The sequence below is a fragment of the Pleurodeles waltl genome, chromosome 10 (assembly GCF_031143425.1).
Source record: "Pleurodeles waltl isolate 20211129_DDA chromosome 10, aPleWal1.hap1.20221129, whole genome shotgun sequence".
Classification (NCBI taxonomy): domain Eukaryota; kingdom Metazoa; phylum Chordata; class Amphibia; order Caudata; family Salamandridae; genus Pleurodeles; species Pleurodeles waltl.
In genome coordinates, this window is record NC_090449.1 from 848,221,053 (window position 1) to 848,246,307 (window position 25,255).

At 42.6% G+C, this 25,255-nt stretch overlaps 1 protein-coding gene across 1 annotated transcript in view; it reads left to right on the forward strand.

Moving 5' to 3' along the window:
• The window catches only part of MRC1 (mannose receptor C-type 1), a 705,818-nt gene that overhangs the window by 453,424 nt on the left and 227,139 nt on the right, over positions 1 to 25,255 (forward strand). The window contains exon 19 of the mRNA XM_069211541.1: positions 108 to 208. Coding sequence (XP_069067642.1) covers positions 108 to 208 — 101 coding nt within the window. The remainder of the gene's footprint in view (positions 1 to 107; positions 209 to 25,255) is intronic.

The following is a 25,255-nucleotide window of genomic DNA, read 5'->3' on the forward strand; positions in this document are numbered from 1 at the left end:
AGCACATATGTAATCTAAAGAACAAAAAAGTGCTCAAAATGTTACATATTACATCGGCTAATGCAACTGTGCTATTTTCTTATTTGTTTCTGTGTGTTACTTTTAAGGTGGATGGATGGATCTCCAGTAATCTATGAAGCATGGGCTGAATCTGAGCCCAACTTTGCAAATAATGATGAGCAGTGTGTTGTTATGTACACAGATTTAGGTGAGCATAAATCACACCTAGATGTCACATAATGTAATTTAATGTATGCCTTTGTAATTCTTGTCAAAGTTCAGTGTGTACTATGAACTAATCTTCAGCCAAGTAAATTAATGAATTAAAATGTGAAATAATTCTATATGCAGAATGAATGTAGCTAAGACGATAGATACAAACTCACTTTGTGATTTTGCTGTAGTTCCCTTAATAAACACAAAAGACACGAATAATTTTCTGGTTGAATGAATGATGCACGAAGGGACACACTGGTCAAAATGAGTTACCAAACAGGGCAATTTAAATATATTAACTGAAAAACAAACTCCAGATTTAAAACAAAATTGAGTGGAGAGCAATTGTGCATACCCATGTACATGTCAGCATTTTAGAATGAGACTTTAAAATTAGCCGAGGGACCTCCTCAAAGTTTACCAGGAAGTAATTTCAGAAAGTAGGGTGACTCCCACTATGGCCAAATCTACTGTATTCCTGATACTTAAACTAGCAAGACCCTTGCAAATGTGGAACATACTGCTCCTTCACCTTTATCACTATAGATGCCAAAATCCTTACTAAAATGCCCACCCTGCGGCTTCAACCCCTGATAATCGACCTCATACATCCCATGAAGTTTGGCTTCATTCAAGACCTCCAAAAGCATGAAGAAGGCTCTCCACCTTCTGGACATTAGGGCTACGAGATCCAAACAATCCATCCTGGCTCCCCCCCCCCGAAGACACTGAAAAAGTGTTTAATAGGGTTTAGTAGGACTTAATGGTCGATGTTTTGGGGAGTGGGACTAGAAGATATTTTCATACTCTGGCTTTCAACAGACTACCAACCTGCCCAAGCCAAAATCCGGATTAACTGACTCTTTTCAGATTGGATGGAAATCAACAGAGGAACGAGGCAGGGGTGCCCCCTCTTTCCCCTCCTCTTTGCCCTCACACTAGAACCCCTGCGCAGCACATTCACGTTAACCCCAGATTAAAGGCATCCAGTTCGGCCAACAAGAGCTGACACAAACTATATTCGCCAACCACATTCTCTTGTCCCTGAAAGACCGTTTCCCAAGTGCTTTAGGAAGTCCAAGTATATCAAAGGATGTTAGGGTTCAGAAGTAATGTCACTAAATCCGAAATATCAAATATGTCCAACCCTAGACCAGTAGTGCAACAAGTAAAATCACTCATTTCCTTATGGTTTTACATAGACTACGTGGGACTGGGACTAGCACCCACCCTAGTTAAAATGAAAATAGTCAATTTACAATTGATACAAGGGATATAATCCAAGCTGGAAGTACAAAACCTTGCCCCGTCTTGGCACAATCACAGCCTACACAATGACTACATTGCCAAGGATCCTCTATCTGTTTTAGACCTTGGTTCTCCAGATCCCATGCAATCATATAACTGGCCTCCAGTCAATATGTGCCTCCTTCATATTGCAGGGCAAAGCTGAGAGAATTAGTCAGACGCAGGCTGTGTTGAGACAGCACCTAGGGGAACTGGGGATTCCCAACCTTTTCCATTACCACGCAGTGGCTTATCTCTGTTTCCTCATTCATTGGATGAGGAGTGAAACAGAAAACAAATGGTGTATGATCAATCACATATTGGCAGTGGGACCCTGTGACCAATTGCTTGGCAACCTAAATCTGAGTGAACAAAGACATTCTATATCTCCCCAGTCACAAAGGCCACACTAGACGTCTGGGATAGGGTGGGAGCTGAATGGGGCCTCAACTTTGTCTAATCCACATTTACGCCTTTTAGACTTTTCATCCTTCGCGTGGTCTCCCTTAACTTTTTGCCTCTGTTCCCTGGGTTGTTGATGTGTGGTGTACTCTGAATTTACTCTTTTTGCTACTCTGGGCACTTTACCACTGCTAACCAGTGCTAAAGTGCAAGTGCTCCTTTACAAAATGTGTATGTAATTGGCTTATCCATGATTGGCATATTTGATGTATTAGTAAGTCCCTAGTACAGTGCACTAGAGGTGCCCAGGGCCTGTAAATCAAATGCTGCTAGTGGGCCTGAAGCACTGATTGTGCCACCCACATAAGTAGCTCTGTAATCATGCCTCAGACCTGCCACTGCAGTGTCTGTGTGTGCAGTTTTAACTGTAAATTCGACTTGGCAAGTGTACCCACTTGCCAAGGCCTAAACCTTCCCTTTTCTTACAAGTCAGACACCCCTAAGGTAGGACCTAGGTAGCCCCAAGGGCATGGTGCAGTGTATGGTTAAGGCAGGACATATAGTTATGTGTTTTATATGTCCTGACAGTGAAATGTTGCTAAATTCGTTTTTCACTGTTGCAAGGCCTGACCCTCTTATAGGTTAACATGGTGGCTACCTTTAAATCTGATTAAAGTGTAGATTCCCTTTGGGAGCGGATGGACATGTGGAGTTTGGGGTCTCTGAGCTCACAATTTAAAAATACATCTTTTAGTAAAGTTGATTTTAAGATTGTGTGTTTGAAAATGCCACTTTCAGAAAGTGAGCATTTTCTTGCTTATACCATTTCTGTGACTCTGCCTGTTGTGGATTCCCTGTCTGGGCCAGTTTGAAAGTTGGGCTGGTTGCACCTCACACTAGACAGTGACACAAAAGGAGCTGGGGTGTAGTCTGCATTTCCTGATGAGCCATCTGTGCTAGGAGGGAGGGAAGGAGTGGTCACTTACACCTGAAAGCGCTGTCCCCGTCCTCACACAATGCAGTCTTCAACCCCCTGGTTAGTGTCTGGGGCCTGGCCTAGGCAAGGCAGGATTTCACATTCAAAAGAGACTTTACTTTGAAGTAGGCCTACTTCAAAGGAGAAATTGGGTATAAGAAGGGCATCCAAAACCACAGACTTTAGATCACTTCTGGACATCAAGAAGAACCACTGCCTAGAGAAGAGCTGAAGAGCTGAGGAGAAGTGCTGACCTGCCTGTGACTGTGCTCTGTGGAGCTATCCAGCAGTTGCTGCATCTGCCAGAGTAAGAGGGCAAAGACTGGACTTTGTGTGCCTTCCATCTTGTGAAGAAATCTCCAAGGGCTTGATATAGGGCATGCCTCCTGTTGTTTGAAGTCTCAGGGACAGCAAAGACTTCTCTCTGCCAGCACCTGGAGTCTCTGGAGAGACCCCTGCTCTGACAAGTGGTGCCCTATCCAGTCCCTGGGCCCTTGAAAGGAAAGCTGGTAGAAATCCAAGAAAATCGACTTTGGATGACTTCGGACCGATGCCGCTGCTGAATCCGGTGACACCGCCTGCAACCGACTCCGTGATCTCTGCTGGAACACGACGACCTTCGCAGGCCTGGCGCCGCTGCAGCCCCGCTGAAGTCTGTGACTCCGTGGAAGTCGCTGCACCACGTCGTGACCGACGCCGCTCAAAGTGAGCGGATTCAACGTTTTGCACAGACGCCGCAATCCCAGACTTTACTTGGGGGTCTACGCGACTCCATGTCCGGCGCCGCTGGTGTCGGCTTTTTGGGAACGACTCCATCACGATGCCGTGTAAACACCTCATCGAAGCATTTTGTGTTCCTAAGCGCTATTTTTGAGTTTAATCTTTAAAAATTCAGAACTTGACTTGTGTATGTCAGATCTTTGTCGTTTTGGTCTTGTTTTGTTTAGATAAATATTTCCTATTTTTCTCAACTGGTGTTGTGTCATTTTGCAGTGTTTTCATTAAGTTACTGTGTGCGTTGGTACAAATACTTTACACCTAGCACTCCGAAGTTAAGCCTACTTCTCTGCCAAGCTACCAAGGGGGTAAGCAGGGGTTAGCTGAAGCTGATTCTCTTTTACCCTGACTAGAGTGAGGGTCCTTGCTTGAACAGTGGGTAACCTGACTGTCAACCAAAGACCCCATTTCTTACAACGCCTCTCTGGGGGAAGCATGAATTCACACCCAGTCTGAACAGAGACTGCTATTGCAAATGGTTATGGGGGGATGCAAACCACTAAGGGACATGGAAACACAGGGGTCAGTAAAACCCTTCTAACAACTAAAAGAAGGACATGCTCTCCTGCAGAATGAGCAATAGCATTATTTGCAGCTTTGCCACTGGCTGCTAGAGCCTAGAAGTAAACAGGGAGGCTTGACAGCCCTCAAACCTTTTCAAAAATACATCCTACATTGCACAGGAGATAAACATGCCACACCCATTAGCTACAACATGCTTAATGGGAAGCGAGGCACTGCCAAACATACATTCCAATGAGCTTGATAGAAAGAATTAGGCGTGCAATAGACCAGGATCAGTGATTGGCAATTCTGGTTTGGACCAACAACGTCATGTCCCATGCAGGAGGTAGAGAAACACTATTCAAAGTCCTTTACAGATACCCCAACACGACTAGCCAAAATGAAGAAGGAGGGAAGTTCTTTATGTTGGCCGGGATGCATGGAAGAGGGATCCCTGACCCATATAGTTAGGTCTTGACCCAACATACAGCCATTCTGGCCTTCAGTTTTAACCACCATAATACAAACCAGAGTTGGATCTGGCTCGATGCCCCGAGGTGAAATATTTAAACATAAAATTAGCCAAGGTTCAGCTTTATGGTAAGGCAAGATAAGATAATTGCCTTAATTTAAAATATTAAGGGCCTAATTATGAGTTTGCCGGAGGGGATTACTCCGTCCCAAACGTGACGGAAATACCGCCTGCCCTATTACATGTTCCATTATATCCTATGGAACTTGTAAAAGAGCATACAGGATATCATTCACATTTGGGATGGAGTGATCCTCTCTGCCAAACTCGTAATGAGGCCCTAAATGTACATCCGTCTACATAACCACTTGTCAGGAATACCGCTTTGGGCTGCAGGACTCAGAAAAGCAATTTGAAAAATCATAACCTTAACCCATTTTATGTCCCGCCTACTGACAGCTTCAGCTATCTCATCAGACTTATGAAATCAGTAAAAATATGATACATAGCATAAATATAGAGAGGTTTTGGGTTTGCTCCCTTCAGCCAAAGCTTGCCCGTAGTGTCATTCATATATTGAAGAGGTAATTGGTGTGAAAGACAGCTGAGACATCCTACAAGATCAGGAGGAAGGATCTTTGAAGGAGTGATATTGTCTATAATTTGTAAGGTAACTGACTCCTGCTGCGTGATCTGAAGATAGATTTTTAGTCATGTAAGAGAAGTCTGACTCAGACATGATCATGAAGTTGTGCATAGACTGCTTTATTGATGTGCTTTCTGATTAAGGGTAGAAAAGATAAGCGATATATCGACCAGTAGTTGCTGCGTTTGTCAATCTACTGTTGGAAGTATGGGAAGACTTCTTCCCACCACAATAAAAGAAAACTTGATGAAAGAGCTATTATGATGCCTGAGTGATGAGCAGAAGCCAATAATCACCTGAAATTTGTAAAAGCAATACAATGTCTTAAGTGAAAAACATGCATTGGCAAAGCCAGTAAGAATAATGACTATAAAGAGCAAAGAGAAACACAATAAAACATTCCTGTGCAATGCAAAACACTTAAAGAAATAATGGCTTTGTCTATACCATGAATAGATTAAATAAAGAATTAAGGGGGTCATTATGACCCCAGGGATCGGTAATAATGTGACGGTAGTACCGCCAACAGGCTAACGGTACATACCGCCACATCATGCAGCCAACTCTCCAATTCACCATACCGACAGCCATGGCGGTAGCAGCCGCCGGGCCGGAGATAAGAATCCCCAGCCTGGCGGCTGCTTTTGTACCACTGGCGGCATCATGATCCTGCCAACTAACATGGTTTTTGTGGCGTTCACAACGCCATGAAAAACATGGAGGTGGGCCCTACCAATGACAGGGAATTCCTTCCCTGTCGCTGATAGGAGGCCCACCCCCCCAAAAACACACACAACACCCCTCCCCCATCGGAAACCCAACTTACCTGCATCCAGGGGGTCTTCCGGCAGGGAACGGGACAGGGCGCTGCTACCACCAGCAGCGCCCACCAGCAGAACACTGCAAGGCCATATTATTTCTCATAATACGGCTGGCGGTGGTCTACTGGCGTGGTGCTGCCGTTGGCAGCAGCGCCACCTTAACACACTCCACCAGTATGGCCGCAGCTGGATTTCTGACCTTCTTGTGGTGGAAATCCGGCTGTTGTCCTAATTTGGCGGATGGCTGCTAGCCATGGCGACGGTCTTTTGACGGCTATAGCCGTGGAGGTAGGCGGCATTTACCACTAATGTCTTAGTTAGGGCCTAAATGTGCAATGACAGTGTGCATTTGTCAGATGTGAAATGGTTCCTTATACATTCTAGTGCAGGAGAATGGATATACTCAAATAACCAATGGAAAGGAGGTGAAACTAAAACTCTACTGTGGGTCGATCCAAAATATAATTGACAATGTTTTAAACGAATGGCTGAAGGTTTCGGAGTCAAAGAAACATACGGCTCTAGGAGGCTGACTCGGTTTCCGGCAGAGTATGTACAGAATTCTCTGGGAATGTAAAGGGCATCCCTCAAGAAACATAATATGCCTCCTTCTCAAAGTTGCCTGGTTTCATGGTTTGTGTTAATTTTAACATATTTGCCTTCAATAACAGACACAAACACGTTTGAACTCGGTGGGTCCCAAATCAGTAGACCTGTTAGCATGCATTTCGAAGGCATTCGACATTTCCATTTGTGTGCAGCAAATAAACTAACATTTGAGGTAATTCCTCATGTGGAAAATCACTTTGAAATAATATACTGTATGATATTAAACAAGCACGGATAGTTTGTCGTTCTATGTTTAGCCGGGAAACATTTGACTTTGTGCATCTAGTAAAGAAGCAAGAAACTTTTTAAGAGAGGATGGTGAAATTGTGCACAAAGGTGCCATTTTTTGTTACCACCTTCCCAATCATTTCATAGGGCAGCGCATTGCAATGTGTGTGTTAATTATTTGGCTGGCAGAGCTACAGGTTGTTTTTTAGAGTCTGATAAATGCATTGAATATAATTTACAAATCACGCTTTACAAAGAGTTTACAAATAGATTTGTTCTACACAACCAAGTAATCCAAAAATCCGTAGCTTAACCAAGGAGGAAGTCTAACCATAAAAAGAAAGAAAAGAGAGAGAAAAATAGGAAGAGAGGGGAAACGGTGGGGATTATACAACGTAAACATTGCAACTAGTAAATTCTTGGAAAACCAGAATCATAACAATATTAATAACTATGTAGGCACAGTCAACTCAGCTTTATCAAATACCAAAAGCATGACTAGTTCGGACAGAGAATTAAATTCATGGATTAAAGAGATTTAGGGGCATATTTATACTCTGTTTGCGCCGGAATTGCGTGTTTTTTTTTTAACGCAAATCCGACGCAAATTTAACTCCATATTTATACTTTGGCGTTAGACCCGTCTAGCGCCAAAGATCTTGGAGTTTGCGTCATTTTTTAGCGTGGACGCCTACCTTGCGTTAAAGATATGCAAGGTAGGCGTTCCCGTCTAAAAAATGACTCCAAGGCATGTGCACCTTATTTAAACTCCCGTGCAAAAATGACGCACGGGAGTGGGCAGGTCAAAAAAAATGACGTCCAGCCGCTTTAGCGTCATTTTTTAACGCCTGGTAGGGGCAGGCGTTAAGGGACCTGTGGGCTCGGAAGGAGCCGAGAGGTGTCCTACCATGCCCCCAGGGACACCCCCTGCCACCCTTGCCCACCCCAGGAGGACGCCCAAGGATGGAGGGACCCATCCCAGGGAACTTAAGGTAAGTTCAGGTAAGTACATTTTTTTTATTTTTTTTGTGGCATAGGGGGGCCTGATTTGTGCCCCCCTACATGCCACTATGCCATTGGGCAAGGGGGCATGACTCCTGTCTTTGCTAAGACAGGAGTCATGTCAATGGAGGGTGGGAGTCAAAAAAAATGGCGCAAATCGGGTTGAGGCAGATTTTTTGCCTCAGACCGACTTGCCCCATTTTTTGACGCCGAAGCTCCATTTTCCCCTACGCCGGCGCTGCCTGGTGTGGGTAATTTTTTTGACGCACACCAGTCAGCTCCGCCGGCTAACATCATTCCATAAATAAGGCGCCCGCATGGCGCTTTGGAATGGCGTTAGCCGGCGTTAAAATTTTTGACGCACAACTGCGTTGGCGCAGTTGTGCGTCAAAAAGTATAAATATGGCCCTTAGTTACGCCCCTTGAAGAACTATTATTTTGCATATACATAAAACTCGAATTATAAACGAACACAGTAATAGAAAACCGATACATTTCATGTTTTATAACTAATGAAAGTGATGTTACAGAAGATCTGTCTGGTCAATGGCTAAAACTAATGCCATACTGCCACATTAGGAGCATTTTTTTTTATTTCGCCAGAACAGCCGGTTTACGCAGTACTTGCAAAATCTCTTGTAAAGGAAAAAAGAAATCTTAGAGCCCTCTCATTACTTACATTTACGCACTATTGGTAGGCTCCCTTGTCGCTCTCGTTTCTTTGCTTCCTGTTGGTCAGTACACCTCTGGCTTCCTCCTGGATTTTACACTTTGTCCTGCTGTGGAGCATGGGCAAGTACTCTTTTTTAGAAACTTTTCAGCATACACTCTTCAAGAGTGCAAGCTTTAGCAGTCCCTTGCCTTCACCCCACCCTTGTTCTTTTTCACCCACAATCTGCCCTCTCTTTTCCACTGTGTTTAATTTTAGCTCTCACCCACGTTTTGTGTCAAACCCCACCCCTGCTGTCCATTTTGTTAAAACTCACTCCCGCTCTCTAAATCTCAAAATCCACCCCTCCTCCTACGACTGTTGTTTAATCACCCTTCCTCCTCTGTCCTTTGTTTAATCCCTCTCTTCCTGCTATTCGTTTCACCACTCCCAGTAGGAGAATGTACAACCACTGGATATGGTTTGGGTATGCAGGGTGTGTGTGTGACTAGGAGTTTGGCTGAGCGGAGATATTTGTTTGTAGATTGGGAACCAGTCAAGCTCTTGATGTGAGTGCAGTGTGGGAGGTTAAGAATGAGCCTGGACACTCAAGGTTTGTATGGTCTAGAGCAGCGGTTCTTAACTTTTGAGTTCTATGGATCCCCACTGAATCATCATTGTAATCTTGGGACCCTCGCTCAGTCATTATTGGAAGCTGGGGATTTGATCCTTACAGTACAAAACAAGCAAGTAAAGAGCAAACAAGTTCTCAAATTCTGAAATATTTTGTTTACTTCACAATCAAATATAGAAATTCAATTTTGCTTCTTTATTTGTATATACTACATTAATATGAATGTATTAATTTTAATATTATTTAATTTTGTAAAACAGTTGCATAACTCTTTAATAGGCTTCCCAATGCCCCAGAGGTCCTCAGACCAAAGGCAAAGAAGCAATGGTCTAGAGTATTATGAGAAGTAGTGCGTTAATTCTGGCATAGAACTGCTAACCCTGTAAAAAAGAGTTCAGTTGTTTTGGCGCTTAGTGCATGCACAGTAATCAGAAAGCGTGGACAAACAAAACATAAAGTGTAGCCCAGCTCCTGAGAGTCCAAGTAAGCATCCCTGTTTGTCTCACTACATAGGAAAAAATGCAGTTAAAACAATTGTGTGAAAGTTAAAAGCATAAAAATAAAGAAAGGACTAAGAGGAATGCTGTAATCAAGCACCCCTAAAAATGGATTCATGGAAATTAATGTTTTGTAAGTCAGGCTTAAAATCATTATGTGTGCTAGTCACAATTAATTTTTAGGAAAGTGGGCAACATTAACATCTGTGAGATGCTAATAGCTTCTTACTTTATCTATATATTCAGGACCTGATTTTAAAAAAGAGGAGCGGAACCCAGTGCAGCACCACTTTTCTTGCGCGCCTTAGAGCCCCCCTAACGCCACCATGTGTACACCGTATCTAAGAAACAGCGCACAATGGCGGTAGATAGGGAACTAGCATCAGAATTTTTTATGCTAGTTCGGAGCTTTGCAGGATTAGCGTAAAAGATTTTGTGCAGGCGTTAAAAGTGGCAAAAAAATGACGTAACAAAATCTCCTACATTTCTTTGTGTCACTGTGTGGCCTCCCTAACGGGAGAATGCCCATTTGTATACATTATGCTTATGCATGCATTGCGCCACTTTGTAAAATAGGTGCAGGGATTTTGGCCTCGTTGGGCCACATTAGCATTGAAAAAAACTGGTGCTAATATGGCGGAAGGAGGCACTAGAGGCTTTTCCCTTAGTGCTCTCATGTGGATTTAAATTCTTATACATGGGCAATTCATCAAAAAACAGGTAAAAAATTGAAATATAGTACTCAAAACGACCTTTCTGATAGACAACACTAATAATTATGCTGCTGGATAATGAATAGGTGAGAAGCGAAGATCAACTAGCCAAATTCACTCTACCTGAATATACCTGAAGGACTCAATCATAGATTGCATTGACTCAGAACCAAGCAGCCAGGCTCATCCACTGTCAGCCTTGGAGCTGCCACATCACCCCCTTGATGAGGCAACTACAATGACTGCCAGTGAACCAGCAAACAGTTTTTAAATCTTAGTATGGCAGCAGCCCATCTTTCATCTCAGCTCGCATTCAAAAGTACACTCCCTCCCGCAACCTGAGATCCGCTCACCTGAACCTTCTCACTGTTCCCCCATTCAAGAAGAAAAGATTGGCGGCTCCAACTCTGTACTTGTGTCTGGTATTTGGAGCTCCCTGCCATTGGAAATCAGGTTAACCCCATGTTATCCCAGATTCAGACAATGCCTAAAAACCTGACTTTTCAAACAAGCTTATGACTGTTACGTGAACAGTGGGCATTAGTTCTGTTATCCCAGCATGAAGGAACCGTCTGGTGTACGTGCGCTCTACCAACATTGCCCTTGAGTATTGTTGCAAAAAAATGAAAAAAACAATTTCAGTATAATTTGCCTTAGAGGCATCTCCATGTAAAAGTTGCATATTAACTCTATGCTGCTCTTCTAAATGGGTAAAATTAGAGTTGGCTCTAGTGAAAGCATTCTCAACAGGAGAATACAAATCCACTACTACATACATCATAAAGATGACTAATACAACTGCCATCACAGTTACTATCACTCTACATTTGTTTGGTAACTAAGAGGCCATGGTTTCTCTCCAGTCAGATTATAAGAACACTGTAACAATTCTACTCATTGTTTTCTACTTGTGTAAATAAGCAAATTGTTGATTATTTCAAAGATGAGTATATACGTTCAATTATCTTCAGAAGTTACACCTAACTCTACATCAGCTTCTTCTAATAATGACAACCCTACTCTTCTACTGGAGCCTCTGTCCTAAGATGTTTTACAAGTTTTAATACAGTTTCAGTTCTTCTGGACAGTTCACTGCTGCTATTTCTCAGTCCCATGTGTTCTCAAGTCAAACACTCTCTCAACAAGGTGACTACCTTTGATGAGACATACGTGTTCTTGTTTATCTCATGACTACTAGCTGATTAATGTCAGCTGCTTGGCTCTGTTTCTTTGTTGACTATCTCTGGGTGCTTCCTCAGACACAACAGTTCTCAGTCTTGCATTCTTCCTTGGCCACCTTTCTCCTCTCAGGCCCCTCTGGCCAAACTAATTGGCCCTTTGTCAGGTTCAGACTTACTGTTCACAGTTTCTTCAGCTTGGCTCACTGTGACTATTCATGGCTCATTTAACACAGGCTCAAAACTTGTTTCAGGTTGATCTTGAGGGGCACTGTTCTCCCCTTTTGATTGTTCAGGGTACACTCTGTAAATCAGTGGTTGCTGTCGCTACTTCTTCACCAGCTAGTCTCACTCTCCAGACATATGAAGCATGTACCAAGTTCAGAAGGCCACCAGACTTCATAGATTTGTTGAACACAAGGAGGACGTGAAGGGGCCATGACAGCAGGGCTTCAAACAGTCTTTCCTGACGTGTTTCATCACCAGAACTCAACCTCCTGGACTTAGGTCAGAAGACAGTTCTTGTCTCGGAAAGAATGTTGCCGCTGCCACCTGGTGAAAAACAGAACACACCATGTCAGCTAGTCCTTTGAGTTGCGAACCATATGACCTGTAATATTTTCAAGTTCAGCTGCGGGCACAGCATTAAGTCTCAAGGCTCTCACCATTACAATCGTGTAGGGGGGTAGTCTTGTCCTCCTTCCTGCAGTGCTTTGGAGACTTATTAGTACCAATGGAAGTACATCAGGCCATTTAAGAAATGTAGGTGTACACACTTTAGCAAGTCAGGACTTCATTATCCTATTGGTATATTTGACAATCTCAGGTGCTCAGGCCTAGAACTGCAATGAAGACTTTGATCCACCAGAAGGGCTACACACAGGAGACACATAACCTCATTGTTAAAATCTGGAGTCAGATCGATTGTGTGCCCACAATCTTAATCCAAGGAAAACAGTAAATCTCAATTACCGCTTGGCCACAGTGAGACTGTAATTCTCCTTGGTATGGTACGCTTCCATCCAATTCAAACAGATACACACTACCACTAAGATGTAACAGAGCCCATTGCACACTGGCATCTTGACAAAATCTAGTTGCATGTGATTGAAAGGACCACCTGATCTTCTTATATGGCTCATTACAACCATCCTCATGCCCTCATATAAGTGCTGGCAGGTGACACATCAATGGCACAGATTCTCTGAAATGACCTAGAAATGGGGATTAAACTAGTGTATTTTGAATGCACACATCATTGCATCTCTTCCTATGTGTGCTGGGCCATGACATATTTAGCCATTGGGGACAACATAGTGACAGGCAAGGCAGGTCTCTCATTTCTTCTAACCAATAAATCATCCTGATTCTTCACACATCCTGCTCTGACCCACTTTTCCTGTTAACTTTTTGGGACTTCCTCCTGCAATCCTTTGTTCTGTTTCCATGTATAAGTAATAGTAAACAAAAGGTTTGTAGTAACTTCATTTTAATCTAAATTATCTCTATTCAATGTGCAGGACTTAAGAGCACACTTTTTAGCCATCTCATCCACATAGCGGTTGTGGGCAGTCGCAAAATAATATCCACTCTTGTGCACTGCACATTTCATAATAGTGGCAACTTTAATGCTTCCAATAGATCCATAACAATTTCCATTATGGATAGAGGAGCCAGAAGAAGTCATGAAACGTATCTGGGACCATCACTACCCAAGTCATGGACCAACCCAAACCCATATTGACAATCAATGTAGATGATAACTCTCAGATTGTTAGAGCCACAACAAGCTATAGTAAGAGCAACCAGTTCAGCCACATGTATTGAGGTTACATTGCACAAATAAGAGGCTTCTACAACACCTGGTAAGGTGCACACAGCATAGGAGCTTTCAGAATTGTTTGTCTATCTCTTAAAAAGATCCACCCACAAACAACATTCATTCAGGGTTTCCACAGGCACATCTCAAATGCTGGGTTTGGACTTGGCTCACAACTCTGTAATGTCCAAGCAGTCATGGTCAACTCCATCATCATCTTCATCAGACATAGGCAGGGGCACAGTGTGGCAGAGTTCAGACAGGTGGACCTCCACAGAGTACTGTTCTCCATGACAAGAGTGACCTGCTCTTACTGACTAAGCCTGCTATTGGTGATGTGTTGTGTTCAAGTGCAGGTGAGCTAGATCGCAAACTAACAGGGAACCAAAACAGTGGAGGGGTACCATTGCAATGCACTCACATTGCTGAATGTTTACACCAATTACATTCACTGCCTTTTGGCAAGCTGGCAGTGCTGTGGCTACTGGGTCAAGGATAGCACAAAAGTACACCACTGGGCATATACAAATTCTGTGGGTCTGTGTTAATACACACAAGGCTCATCTGTCCATTCACTACAATAGTGAACAAAATATTTGTTATAATCAGGCATTCTCAGAACCAGAGTGAGACAGAGACGTTTTCTCAGCTCTCGGAAGCCAATCATGCATTTGTTGTCCCAAGGTAGCAGACCGGACACATCCTTATGTGTAAGCCACTGTAGAGGCTTTGAAACTAGTTAAAAGTTGGGAATCCACTAACAACTGTAGCCTACCATTCCCAGGAACATCGTGACTTTGCTTTGTGTTGTGGCTGGGTATCATTCACAGAATGGTGCAGAACTTCCTTCTGGGGGTACTCTAGTTTGGTTTGGAATTCTTTGGAGCAGATTTACTAACATCTGACTGATGGGTGTATCACTTTTTTGGTACAGCCACAATGCAAAATGCAATTTGATATTTACAAAGCCACGCAAATCTGATTTGCGTGGCTTACCGTGGGATTTGTCCTGATTTTTATTTATTTTTCATTAGGGAGGCATTTAATGGGTGGAACGTGTGCACTCCCATGCATCCACCCAAAGATTTTGGCACATTTTCAGTTTTAATAAAGCTAGTAAACCTAGGACTATGTCAAAAAGCTGCAGCTCTCTGAAGAAGACATAACAAGGAGAAATCACTTAATTGCTCCTTATTACTTCCTCTGTCTAAACATGCTGCATTCTGCAGCATATAAAGCAAGAGGAAAATGCTGTTAAGGATTGTTTTTGAACAGGAAAGTGTACTTCCTTCACACAAACAATCCTGCCTGTAACACAGGCATCCTTGCAGCAAGGTGCAAGAGTGTCTGCGTTGGCGCTAGGCAGCCTAAAGTGCACCAGGGCTAGGAGACAATAAAAACGCACCATATCTTCACTGATTTAGTGTGTTTCTGCTGTCTCCTTTTTGTGCAATACTGAGCAGCAAACCAGCTTTGCTTGCTACCTTGTGTTGAATAAAGGAATTGGTAGATCCACCTCCCCATGTCTATTCTCTGCAAAATGGCAACAGGATACTGGTGTCTTGTCTCATGTTGTCTTGTTTTGTCGACACAACCAGTAGGTCTTCCTTTTATTGGACCAGGACCGGGTTGCATGGCAACTGCAAGGTCTCCAGATTTCTCTTCATCTGATAGAAGATCGAGGGGCTCTTTGTATAACCCTGTGGAACTCAGCATAATGCCAAAACTTTATTTTGGAAACATAAAACAAAGAGCAGTTGGCTTTCCTCCTGTAGAGGAATTGAAAAGACATCTTGACACAGAAAGCAAAGAGAAATTGACTGTTCTCATGTAGAAGAATGGAGAAGAACACTTGACAAAGACCAATAGTTGTGAATCACTCACAGTAAAAAGGAATTTAAGTGAAAAAATCAACACTTTTTATTTTTGCTTCAGAAAACCCATTATAGGTGAATTACAGGGACTATATCTCTTTTAAGATGCCCTGCTCTATCATGGACTCAATTACAGGGGTAATTCCAGCTACTTCTTCTGGGGAGATGTTGTACTGGGACATTCAGGGATACTCTGCACTTTATTTGATTGTTAATCTCACAGGTTCATTTTTATCAGGCCAAAACATTTGCCAGAAAAACGCCAGATGACTTACTTCACAGAGTCCTTTAAGTCCGGGGGTAAGTCCCCCTTTGTCTAAACCAGGAACAATCCAATGGCTGACTTTTGTGTGCTCACTTTAAAGTCTGCATCTTCAACATGTGCACAATAGATTACACAATTGGGTTTTTAGACTAAATCCTTGCCCAATAAATTGACAGGAATTGAATCACATATCGCAAACTGATGGTCTTCTTATAGGGGGCCCGTCGTCATAGCTGAAACAGGATTCACAATTTGTTTATTTGAGATACCCACACATTGGACTTGTTTTTCCAAAAGGGGTAGGTTTCGGACCTCATCAGTTCTTACAGCGAGCGTGGGCCAATCAGAAATAACATGGGGTCGCCATTCACCTCATCATGCACATATGAGGCACTCTGATCCACCTCAAAGACTGTGCGAAGAATGCAGTCTGCCTCCCCTCTCAGGCATTGTCAGTGTGATTGATCAGAATCTGGATCTCCTAACCTGTAGAAGACTGCAAAATGTTGAATCTTGTTGGGCTTCTAAAAGTGTTTTACTGTATTCTGGGGTTCAGATTTTGCATTCAACCTCAGATTAACCATATTTTCCTGCATCAAGAGTGTTTGGGGCACAGTGGCATTCTGAGGCCTTTAAATATAATATTTTGGATTGGTATTGCATTAATGTTTGACATTTAACCATCAATTTACATTTGGTTCAGATTCAGCCTACATTCCAGCTTCCAATGGCCCACCTTCTAATGACTATGGGTGGGCAATCAATTCTGCTCCCCCAGCAGACCAGGCAGAATTTTGGCCACTCTGCATTATGCTTATAACACAGCTGACCAAATTCCGCTAACTGTCACATGGAAGATTTTTTCTCACATGCAGCTCACCAAAAGTAAGTTGGCAAGTGAGAATTGGCATCCCCAGCATGGTGAGAGTTTTAAAATGTGGGGGATCACTGAAGGTCAAGCAGAAAATCTACTCCAGCAGCAACAAAACCAATTCAAGAAGCTGCACCCACAAGCATACCCCGTCGTGCTGTAGGTGCAGATTTTTCAGCATAGAATGAGCTCCTGGCGTTAAAAATCAGCATGAGCAGCACAAAGTCTTGTTTTTTGCCCATTTGCAGAACTCTACGGAATCTCACAGAGTTTTCATGTAACTCCACGGAATTCCGTATAGTGAAACTCCACAAGTTCTGCCCACCCCTAATATTGACATGGAGTATTCCTTGTCAGCATAGTTGTGTCCATCTCTGAATTCGGGTCAGCTAGTATTCCCATTTGTCATCAGACGACCACCACATTCATAGCCCACTCTCTGCATTCTGGCACCAACACCAGGATCATAACCCTAATTTGCAACATACTGGCCATTCTGAAATCACTTCTGCCACAGTTTCTTTTCAGCCAAAATTAGTTTCTCCTTATTTCTTCTTAATCTTTACTCTTGCTTCTAACTAATCTCTGCAATACTTTGCATTCCGCAATATCTAAGCCACAGGCTCTGACTGCCAATAGATCAAATTCTGCTGAATATGAGACACAAGCCAAGAACAAAGTGAGCCACAACATTACTGAGATGTCCCCTTACTGGATTCTCAGCACCACTATGCTGCAGGAATACCTGCATCAGCCATTTGTAGTACGCATGCACAGAGTCTTTAAACTCATGAGTAGTTCTTGATATATTCATCCAGTGTAAGGACGTGCCTCTTTTTGCATGTTCACACCCGCATTTTGGACTGATGCTACTGGTTTTTCAACCCTGAGAGTGCCCTGAGGCCTGCCAAGAAAACCTCACTGCCAGTGTTTCAATCTATACCAAAGTTATGTTGAATTGGATACACCCAATTAGCAATGCCTAACTTACTTTTAGGTCCCTAGTATACAGTACGCATGAATTTAAGCCAGAGAGTCCACTCAGGGTTGCAGTGCTGTTTGTGCCAACCTGCATGTTACAGATTACAAAATGGCACCCACCCTGCCACTGCAGACTGAATGGACAGTGTTTTCAATGCCAGTTTGACTTTTCCATTCAAACCAGTGGCAAAAACTCCCTATCCCTTCACATTATATCATGTCTCCTCTAAAGAAGACCTATAGTGCCCTCTGAGATGAAGCTGTATTTTGTTAAGTAAAACATATATTTTTGATACGTTTTAACACCAAGACTTCCAAATTATCATTTTTCTGTGGATAAAGTTAGTAGCCCCATTGGATAACACAGGGTTGGCATCCCAGCTCAGCTCACCCCTAAATGGGACCACATAACTGGGTCATGTAAGTTAGCAAACTAATTGTAGTATTAAATCTGACCCGATGCCCAGGTCGAATTTCATACCACCATTTAAGGTAAGCATCTTTTTAATAGTTGTCACTCTGTGCTCTAGCTAACCCAGCAACCTCACAAGGGCCTGGGCACACAGACAACTTTCTAACCGTCTGGGGAGATGAGTGAACAGCTCCCTAGCCCAGGAACAAAGGCAGTGTCACCTCTTCCCACAGGGTAGCCACTCAGAGAGTTAGCCCAAAAGGCAAGCTTCAAACATGAAGCCACCTTTGTAAGGGAAGTAGTGCCAACACCCCTGAGCAGGATGCCTTTTGTTCTTGTACACAAAGTGGAGGCAGGGTCAAAGAGGGAAAACTCACCTCCAAACCAGTTACACTGTGGGTGTCTATCCCTTTAGTAGCCAATCCCCTAAATTGGGCTGCCAGGTTAATGACAACCAAAATTGTCCCTTCATTGACAACCAAGGAAGGTACATGCCATCCTGAAAGGGGCAAGAATGCGGCACTCTATGATGGCCGGATGCCACATTGCACAGGAACTTCGGGCCAGATGTAGTAAGCTGTTTGCATGTCACAAACTGCAAAAATCGCAAACGGCCAAACACGATGCTCGTTCCCAAATTGAGAGTCGGTACCGACTTGCAATTTGGGAATGCGACTCGCAAATAGGAAGGGGTGTTCCCTTCCTATTTGCGACTCGCATCGCAATTCAGAGTTGCTTTGTGACATTGAATGCGGTCGCAAACCAACTCGCAGTTGCCAACAGTGTCACACTGGTGGTAACTCATTCGCAAAAGGGAAGGGGTCCCCATGGTGAATGTCGAAAAAAGATTTTTTCAGAGCAGGCAGTGGTCCTATGGACCACTGCCTACTCTGAAAAAAACGGAACCAAATGGTTTCGGTTTATTTTTTATTTTGTAACTCGTATCCTTTAAGGAAAACAAGCTGCAAAATGAAAAAAAAAAAAACTGCTTTATTTATAAAGCAGTGACAGACATGGAGGTCTGCTGACTACAGCAGGCCACCATCCCTGTGAGTGCAGGGACTCGCTATTGGGTCACAAAATGCGACTCACCTCATGAATATTGATGAGGTGGGTCTTTGCGACCCCATAGCGAGTTGCAGAAGGTGTCTGAGACACCATTCTGCATATGCTTTTGCGAGTCTGAAATTGCGAGTCGCACCAACTCGCAATTTCAGACTCGCAAAAGCATATCTTTCTACATCTGTCCCTTCATTCCTAGGTAGGAGGGGACCCAGTAGCCCATTGGCTGGTGACCGCATGGTCCCTCAGGACACTTTGCTGGGATAAATATGGCATCCCTGGCACCCTGACCCTTAGATCACACTGGAATCAGAGAAAGGACCAAAGATGGACTGTCCAGCTGTCTTGGGACCCGCAGAGAGGCTGCACCATTGAAATAACTGCACCTGCTGCTCTTTGGGCTAGCAAAGTTTGGACTGTGCCTGCGGCTCCTGGCGCAGTGAAAAGTGATTTACCTGCCCCAATCTACAGCAGTGACTCGAATAATGAGTCAGCTGATCTCCTGGAACTAGCTTCATGGACACAAGAGCTGAAGTTGCCAAAACCGACTAGTTGGCAGCCACCACAGAGGTTTTGCCGCTACCAGTTGCTGGGCACTGCAGAGGACTAATCTGAGAAAGCCTAAGTCTGCAACCAAGTATGCCTGACCTGGGAGTTTTATCCAAGTCCAGATTTGTCACACCCAAGGGACACTAGCCCCCACCCAAAGATCCTGCTCCAACCGCAGTGCAAGTTGACCAGCTGCCCAGCATCAGCTGGGCTGCTACTGCAATGTAGAGGACTTTGATTGACCCCGATCTCTGTGGCCAAGTTCAACCCACTTCACTTGTGGATCAAGGAATCATTACAAAGACACCCATCCTTTGAGTATCTTTTGGTTGCATACCTTGGCATCTGGGCCACTCCAAAGACTTCTATTGTGTTTGTTCTTTCAGTTTAGATCTTGCCTTAAAACACTCTGGTGGTGACAGGACCATGTCCACTCACCTGAATTCCAGGTTCCGCTGGAGCGACGAGAATAAAACCCTCACCGATCAACACTATTCTCTCGTATCTGAACTGAACAGGGAACGAGCAAATAGTCTCTGGGGGAAGGGCTAGGGAGCAGGGATTTGGGAAGGTAAGAGAAACAAAAACACTGGTTCACAAAGGAGCGTCACTGTTGTTCTAAGAAAGTTGCCTCTGGGTTTGTTGCAGGAATTTCTAAGCCCAAAAACAAATCAAAAACAATACAACTACAACTATCACAAAGTCTTTCAGCAAAATAGCAATAATCATTAGCACTTGAATGCTCAACTATTAAACACACTTTTGTAAATCACAACAAAATCGTTATAAAATCAAACTTATGAATTTGTCTTTTGTTATTCGTTTTCACACAATAGACTCAATCCAAAAATAATCAGAATAAATGCCTAATTGTTCATAGCTATTAAGCGATGCTTTCAGGAGTTCACAACTCTTAACTTCAATGCTGCCTTTAAAAATACTTCTCAAGCTGTCGTTGGAAAATAGCCTTGTATCACGGGTTTCTCAGCATCGATTAATGTTTTTCATAATGCACCAAAAGATCACTAACCTCAAGAAGGTTGAAAACAGGGGAACGAGAGGGGGATTACTCAAGAACCAACTTCTCCTGGAATGTTTTCAATTATTTGAGGTAGATGGAATACTGTTCAGAAATTCTCCAGCTGCTGTCGAAGTAATCCCCTCCAGAGATGGAAGCTCCGATGAAGCCTCGCAGTGAAATGACAACTCCAGAAAGAATCACGGAAACTCCATCTGAACCAGGAACACCTGCGAGCAAAGGAAGACTCGAAGCCAAGCACAGGAAACACCTTGGAAGTAATATTTATAGACTGGTGATGAGTCATCAGACACATGCTGGTGATGAGTCATCAATCACTTCTGATGATTCATTTGAAGTAATTCTGGTGATGAGTCATCAGACACATGCTGGTAATGAGTCATCAAACACTTCAGATGATTCATATGAAGGAATTCGATGTCTCCATAAACCACTTGGCACACAGTTCACAAATGGGACAACACTTGTTTTTTTCAATATAAACAAACATGCAAGGTAGTTTACCTCACAAGTTACAGGGAAGTGCTGCGGTGAAAACACATTCATAACATGTTTCATCATACTTCATAAATGCTGATTTATTTTTTGAGGGTGCAGCAAGAAGCATGTGTGTGTAAGTGTGAATCCTAACAGGTGGCCAAGTATCTGTCCAAAGTGTCCACTCTGGCCCCCTAGACATCTATCCTTAAAGGAACTGATCGCCCAACCCCAGTCTGAGTATTCAAAGTAACTTTTCAAAAGTTTACAAAGTTTTGGCTCACCAATGCTTGTTTGAAGTTGCAGGCAAAATGTCTTCCAAAATATGTATCTCTTGAACCCTTCAGGGGTTTTGTTCATCAAAGTCTCTAAAAATTCATAAGTATATAGTGTATGTTTATGAATTGGTGTTATTTTTCTTTTGTGTGTCATGGCTTTGTTATTTCATAGTTTGGTGCTGTTAAATGCTTTACACGTTGTTCCTTTGCTAAGCATTACTGATCGCAGCTACAGCTACCCAAGGTTGAGCTAAGGTGAACTAAACCTACCTGAACGGACCTAAGGTGGTTTTTGCAAGTGTACTGCACAATAAGGCTCCACAGTCCCATCATATAGTACACCCAAATCCTCACAAGCAGTCAATCTCTTTCTGAGAAACCTTACTTTTCAAGAAAGGCACTCAGCTGGTTTTATTATTCCATGACAACATCAGAAGGGGCATTTGTTCAAGCAAATCTCGGCAGCTCATTAGCTGGCCACTTCACTGACACCTTACACTCTGCCCAAAAATCACTAGAAAAGTCAATATTAAAGAAAGTATTCAAATTGTCCCAAAGCACTTTTAAACGCTTTAGAAATCTCTCAACTTGAGGATACTATAGGTCAGGGTTTTTTCTCAGTTGTTTTAATTGATTTGTAAACTTGAAAAGATCACCATGACTCCAAGGTACAGGCACATATCCACCCAAATGCACCTCTCTCAATGATTAAGCTTTAACCTCTGTGTCACTTTGACTACCCTCCTCATCTAGTCCTCTATGATCATTGTTCTTTTTCTTTCTCCTTTCCTTTTGTGATTACCGATCTTTAATATTGTGAGTGTCACTCCATTTCTGAATGCTACCAACTATTTCCCTTAGGTGTAATTTTAGTTCGGGCGTTCACATGTTCTTGAGAGTTTCCTTACTTCTGAACATCCTGAAATTCTTCTTTAGATTCTGACTTCTAGACACATCAACCCCAAACTCAGTGGCCATTCCCTCTGAAATTTAAGGAGTTTCACAAGCACTCCTGGCAGCGTTCTTGCTTGTGAACAGAAGTTCTTCTTCATTGTACATATCTGTGAATACTAGCTCAAGATTTCCTTTGATTATTTCCTCAAATGCTGCTTTTAGTCTCAAAACATGCAGTGTCCTTGAAGGTGGAATCTGTGGGGAAAAGAGCGTGCCACCAGGATGAATTTGTTCTAATTCAATTTAATAAAAACAAGGTTCGTTGTAAGGGAGCAATGCCAACTCGACATCCTCCAGCAACCGCCCGCAGCAACCAACCAGCAGAAACTGCCACCCACAACATCCTTCTTTCCCGACCATTCCATCCCCACATTCTACTCCGATTGTAGATATCCAACATTCTGATCACCACGCATCTTCCCCCAAAACAAAAAAAACAAAAAAAAACTCTGACTAACACAAAGTTACTATTGTTACCTTACATAACAATATCCCAATTTGCACTTTGCAGGAGTTACATTTCTTTATCTAACCAGATTAATAAAATTCACATTACATTACTATTGCTCAACATCCTGTGACAAATTCTTGGAGATGCCCAGGTAATCTCTTTTCCCTTTGACTTCGTCGAAGAGGTATCCCATCGGTGGTCAAAACACACTTTTTTTGCATTATGACCAGAGTCAGCACTCATCAAAATGAATATCAGGACCCACAACTAGCTGCAACTCGGAATCACTTCCCGGCAAATACCCCTCGATTACATCGTCATTTTCACACATGTTAAGTCCTTCACACAGACTCACATGCCGCAGATTAGGTATCTTGCCATCCTCAAGCTTGATAGCTCCATCCAATACCTTCACTATTTTAATAGGACTTGACCAACATGCTGCCCCTTTTCAAATGATCAAATGATCTTAGCTATGATGCACTTACAATTTCTTTTTGAGTGCTGCAAATTCTTCATTATGTCTCTGTACTCAGCAAAATGTTGCATTTTTCCTTAATAGCGCTTTAAGATTCTCAACCTTGGATGCGTAATTTTCTACGAAACGTGCGTATAATTCTGTCAACCCTAAGAAGGATACCAACTGTTCCTTGCTCTTGGGTTCTGGAGCATCGCAAATGGTTTTCACATGGTTCATTTTTGGACGAATGCTATCCTCTGAAATTATGTGACCCAAATATTCCACATGCTGTTTCCCAAATTAGCATTTTTGTTCTTTCACAGTTAATCCATTGTCCATAAGTGCTTGTAGAACTTCCCTCAATATGCAATCGTGTTCCTCTTTATCTGTCCCAAATAATAAAATGTCATCCTGAAAAACTTTTGCACCAGTTATATTTGAAAATACTCTAGATAATTCCCTTTGGAACTCAGTGGATGCACTGGCTAAACCAAATGGCATGCTTTTGTACTGGAACAAACCTTCAGGTGTTTTGAAGGCTATGCAGTGCTTAGAGGTCGGATCCAGCGGAATTTGATGATAAGCACTAGCTAAATCAATTGTCGAAAACATTTTAGCATCATCAATGGACAACATTAATTCTTGCAAATTTGGTAACAGGTAGGCATCCACCCAAATAGCATTGTTTAAAGAGCGTAAGTCCACACAAAGTCTTAGATCACCATTGGATTTCAAGGAAATTACACTTGGAGATACCCAGTTAGAACTGTCAATTGGTTCTATAATGTCAGTTTCACATAAATCCCACAAAATGTCTTTTAGTTTCCCCATGTAATTCAATGGAACATTTCTTAACTTTTGACTCACAGGTATAGCATTTTCTTTTAAGATTATGTCATGTTTAACATTTTCCAACGTTCCTAACTTGCTGCTAAAAACATTTGGAAATTCCTCCCTTAAGACAGAATATGTATCATTTGTGTTTTTAATATTACCCTCACCCAGTGCATACACGGGTGGGTCAGCTTTAGGGTCAACTCTCACTCCGAGTTCAGTTATGTGTGGCCAACCTAAAATCATAGCTCCTTTTTCTGCTATAAGCACATTTCATACAATTTCAACTTGCACAGACCCCACAATAGAAATTGTATGACCAGAATAACTACATGGGTTTGAATTAGTATTCTCTAACAATCTATCAGGCCATAGTTTGTCAAACCAACCTTCTCCCCATTATGGTATGCCACGCACAAGAGTCCACCATAGCTTTGACCTGTATTCCATCGATGCTTAATGTACACTTAGGCAATTGGACATTCTTTGCTTTGCTGTTCTTGCTATGCACACTTAATACCACACATTACATATTCAAGCTTCTCATCATAGGATCCTCCATGATACAATTTACTTTTTTTTCCACACTTTTCCACACATGTGAAAAATGTCCTCTCTTTTTACACACATTGCATGTCTTTCCAATGGCAGGGCACAATTTAGAATTAGCTTAATGTGTATTAGCTCTGCTTCGAAAACACAGTAGCCCTCTAGTTTTACCAACCTCAAGATTCTTTTTTTCCTTACCACTCTTCTCACGCCCTACAGCACATACGGTACCATGGACTTTATTTTCATTCCTCAATCCAATACCTTTTGCCACTCCTGTCGCATTTTTAAAAAATAATTCACCTGAAGACCATAGTTTCTCTTGAATTTTTTTATTTAGTTCTCATCAATAGCTGGTTCCTTAATACTTGGTCATGTGTCATGTTTTTTGTTAGACCTGACAGCCTTAGGGTGGTCACCCCTAACTTTTTGCCTGCCTCCCTCCACTTTTTAGATACAGATTTTGCTGGTTTTAAGACTCTGCACACTTTACCACTGCTAACCAGTTCTAAAGTGCATATGCTCTCTCCCTTTAAACATGTTAACATTGGATCATACACAATTGCACTATTTAATTTACTTATAAGTCCCTAGTAAAGTGCACTATATGTGCCCAGGGCCTGTAGATTAAATGCTGCTAGTGGGTCTGCAGCACTGATTGTGCCACCCACTTAAGTAGCTCATTAACCTTGTCTCAGGCCTGCCATTGAAAGGCCTGTGTGTGCAATTTCACTGCCAATTCGACTTGGCTTTTAAAAGTAATTGCCAA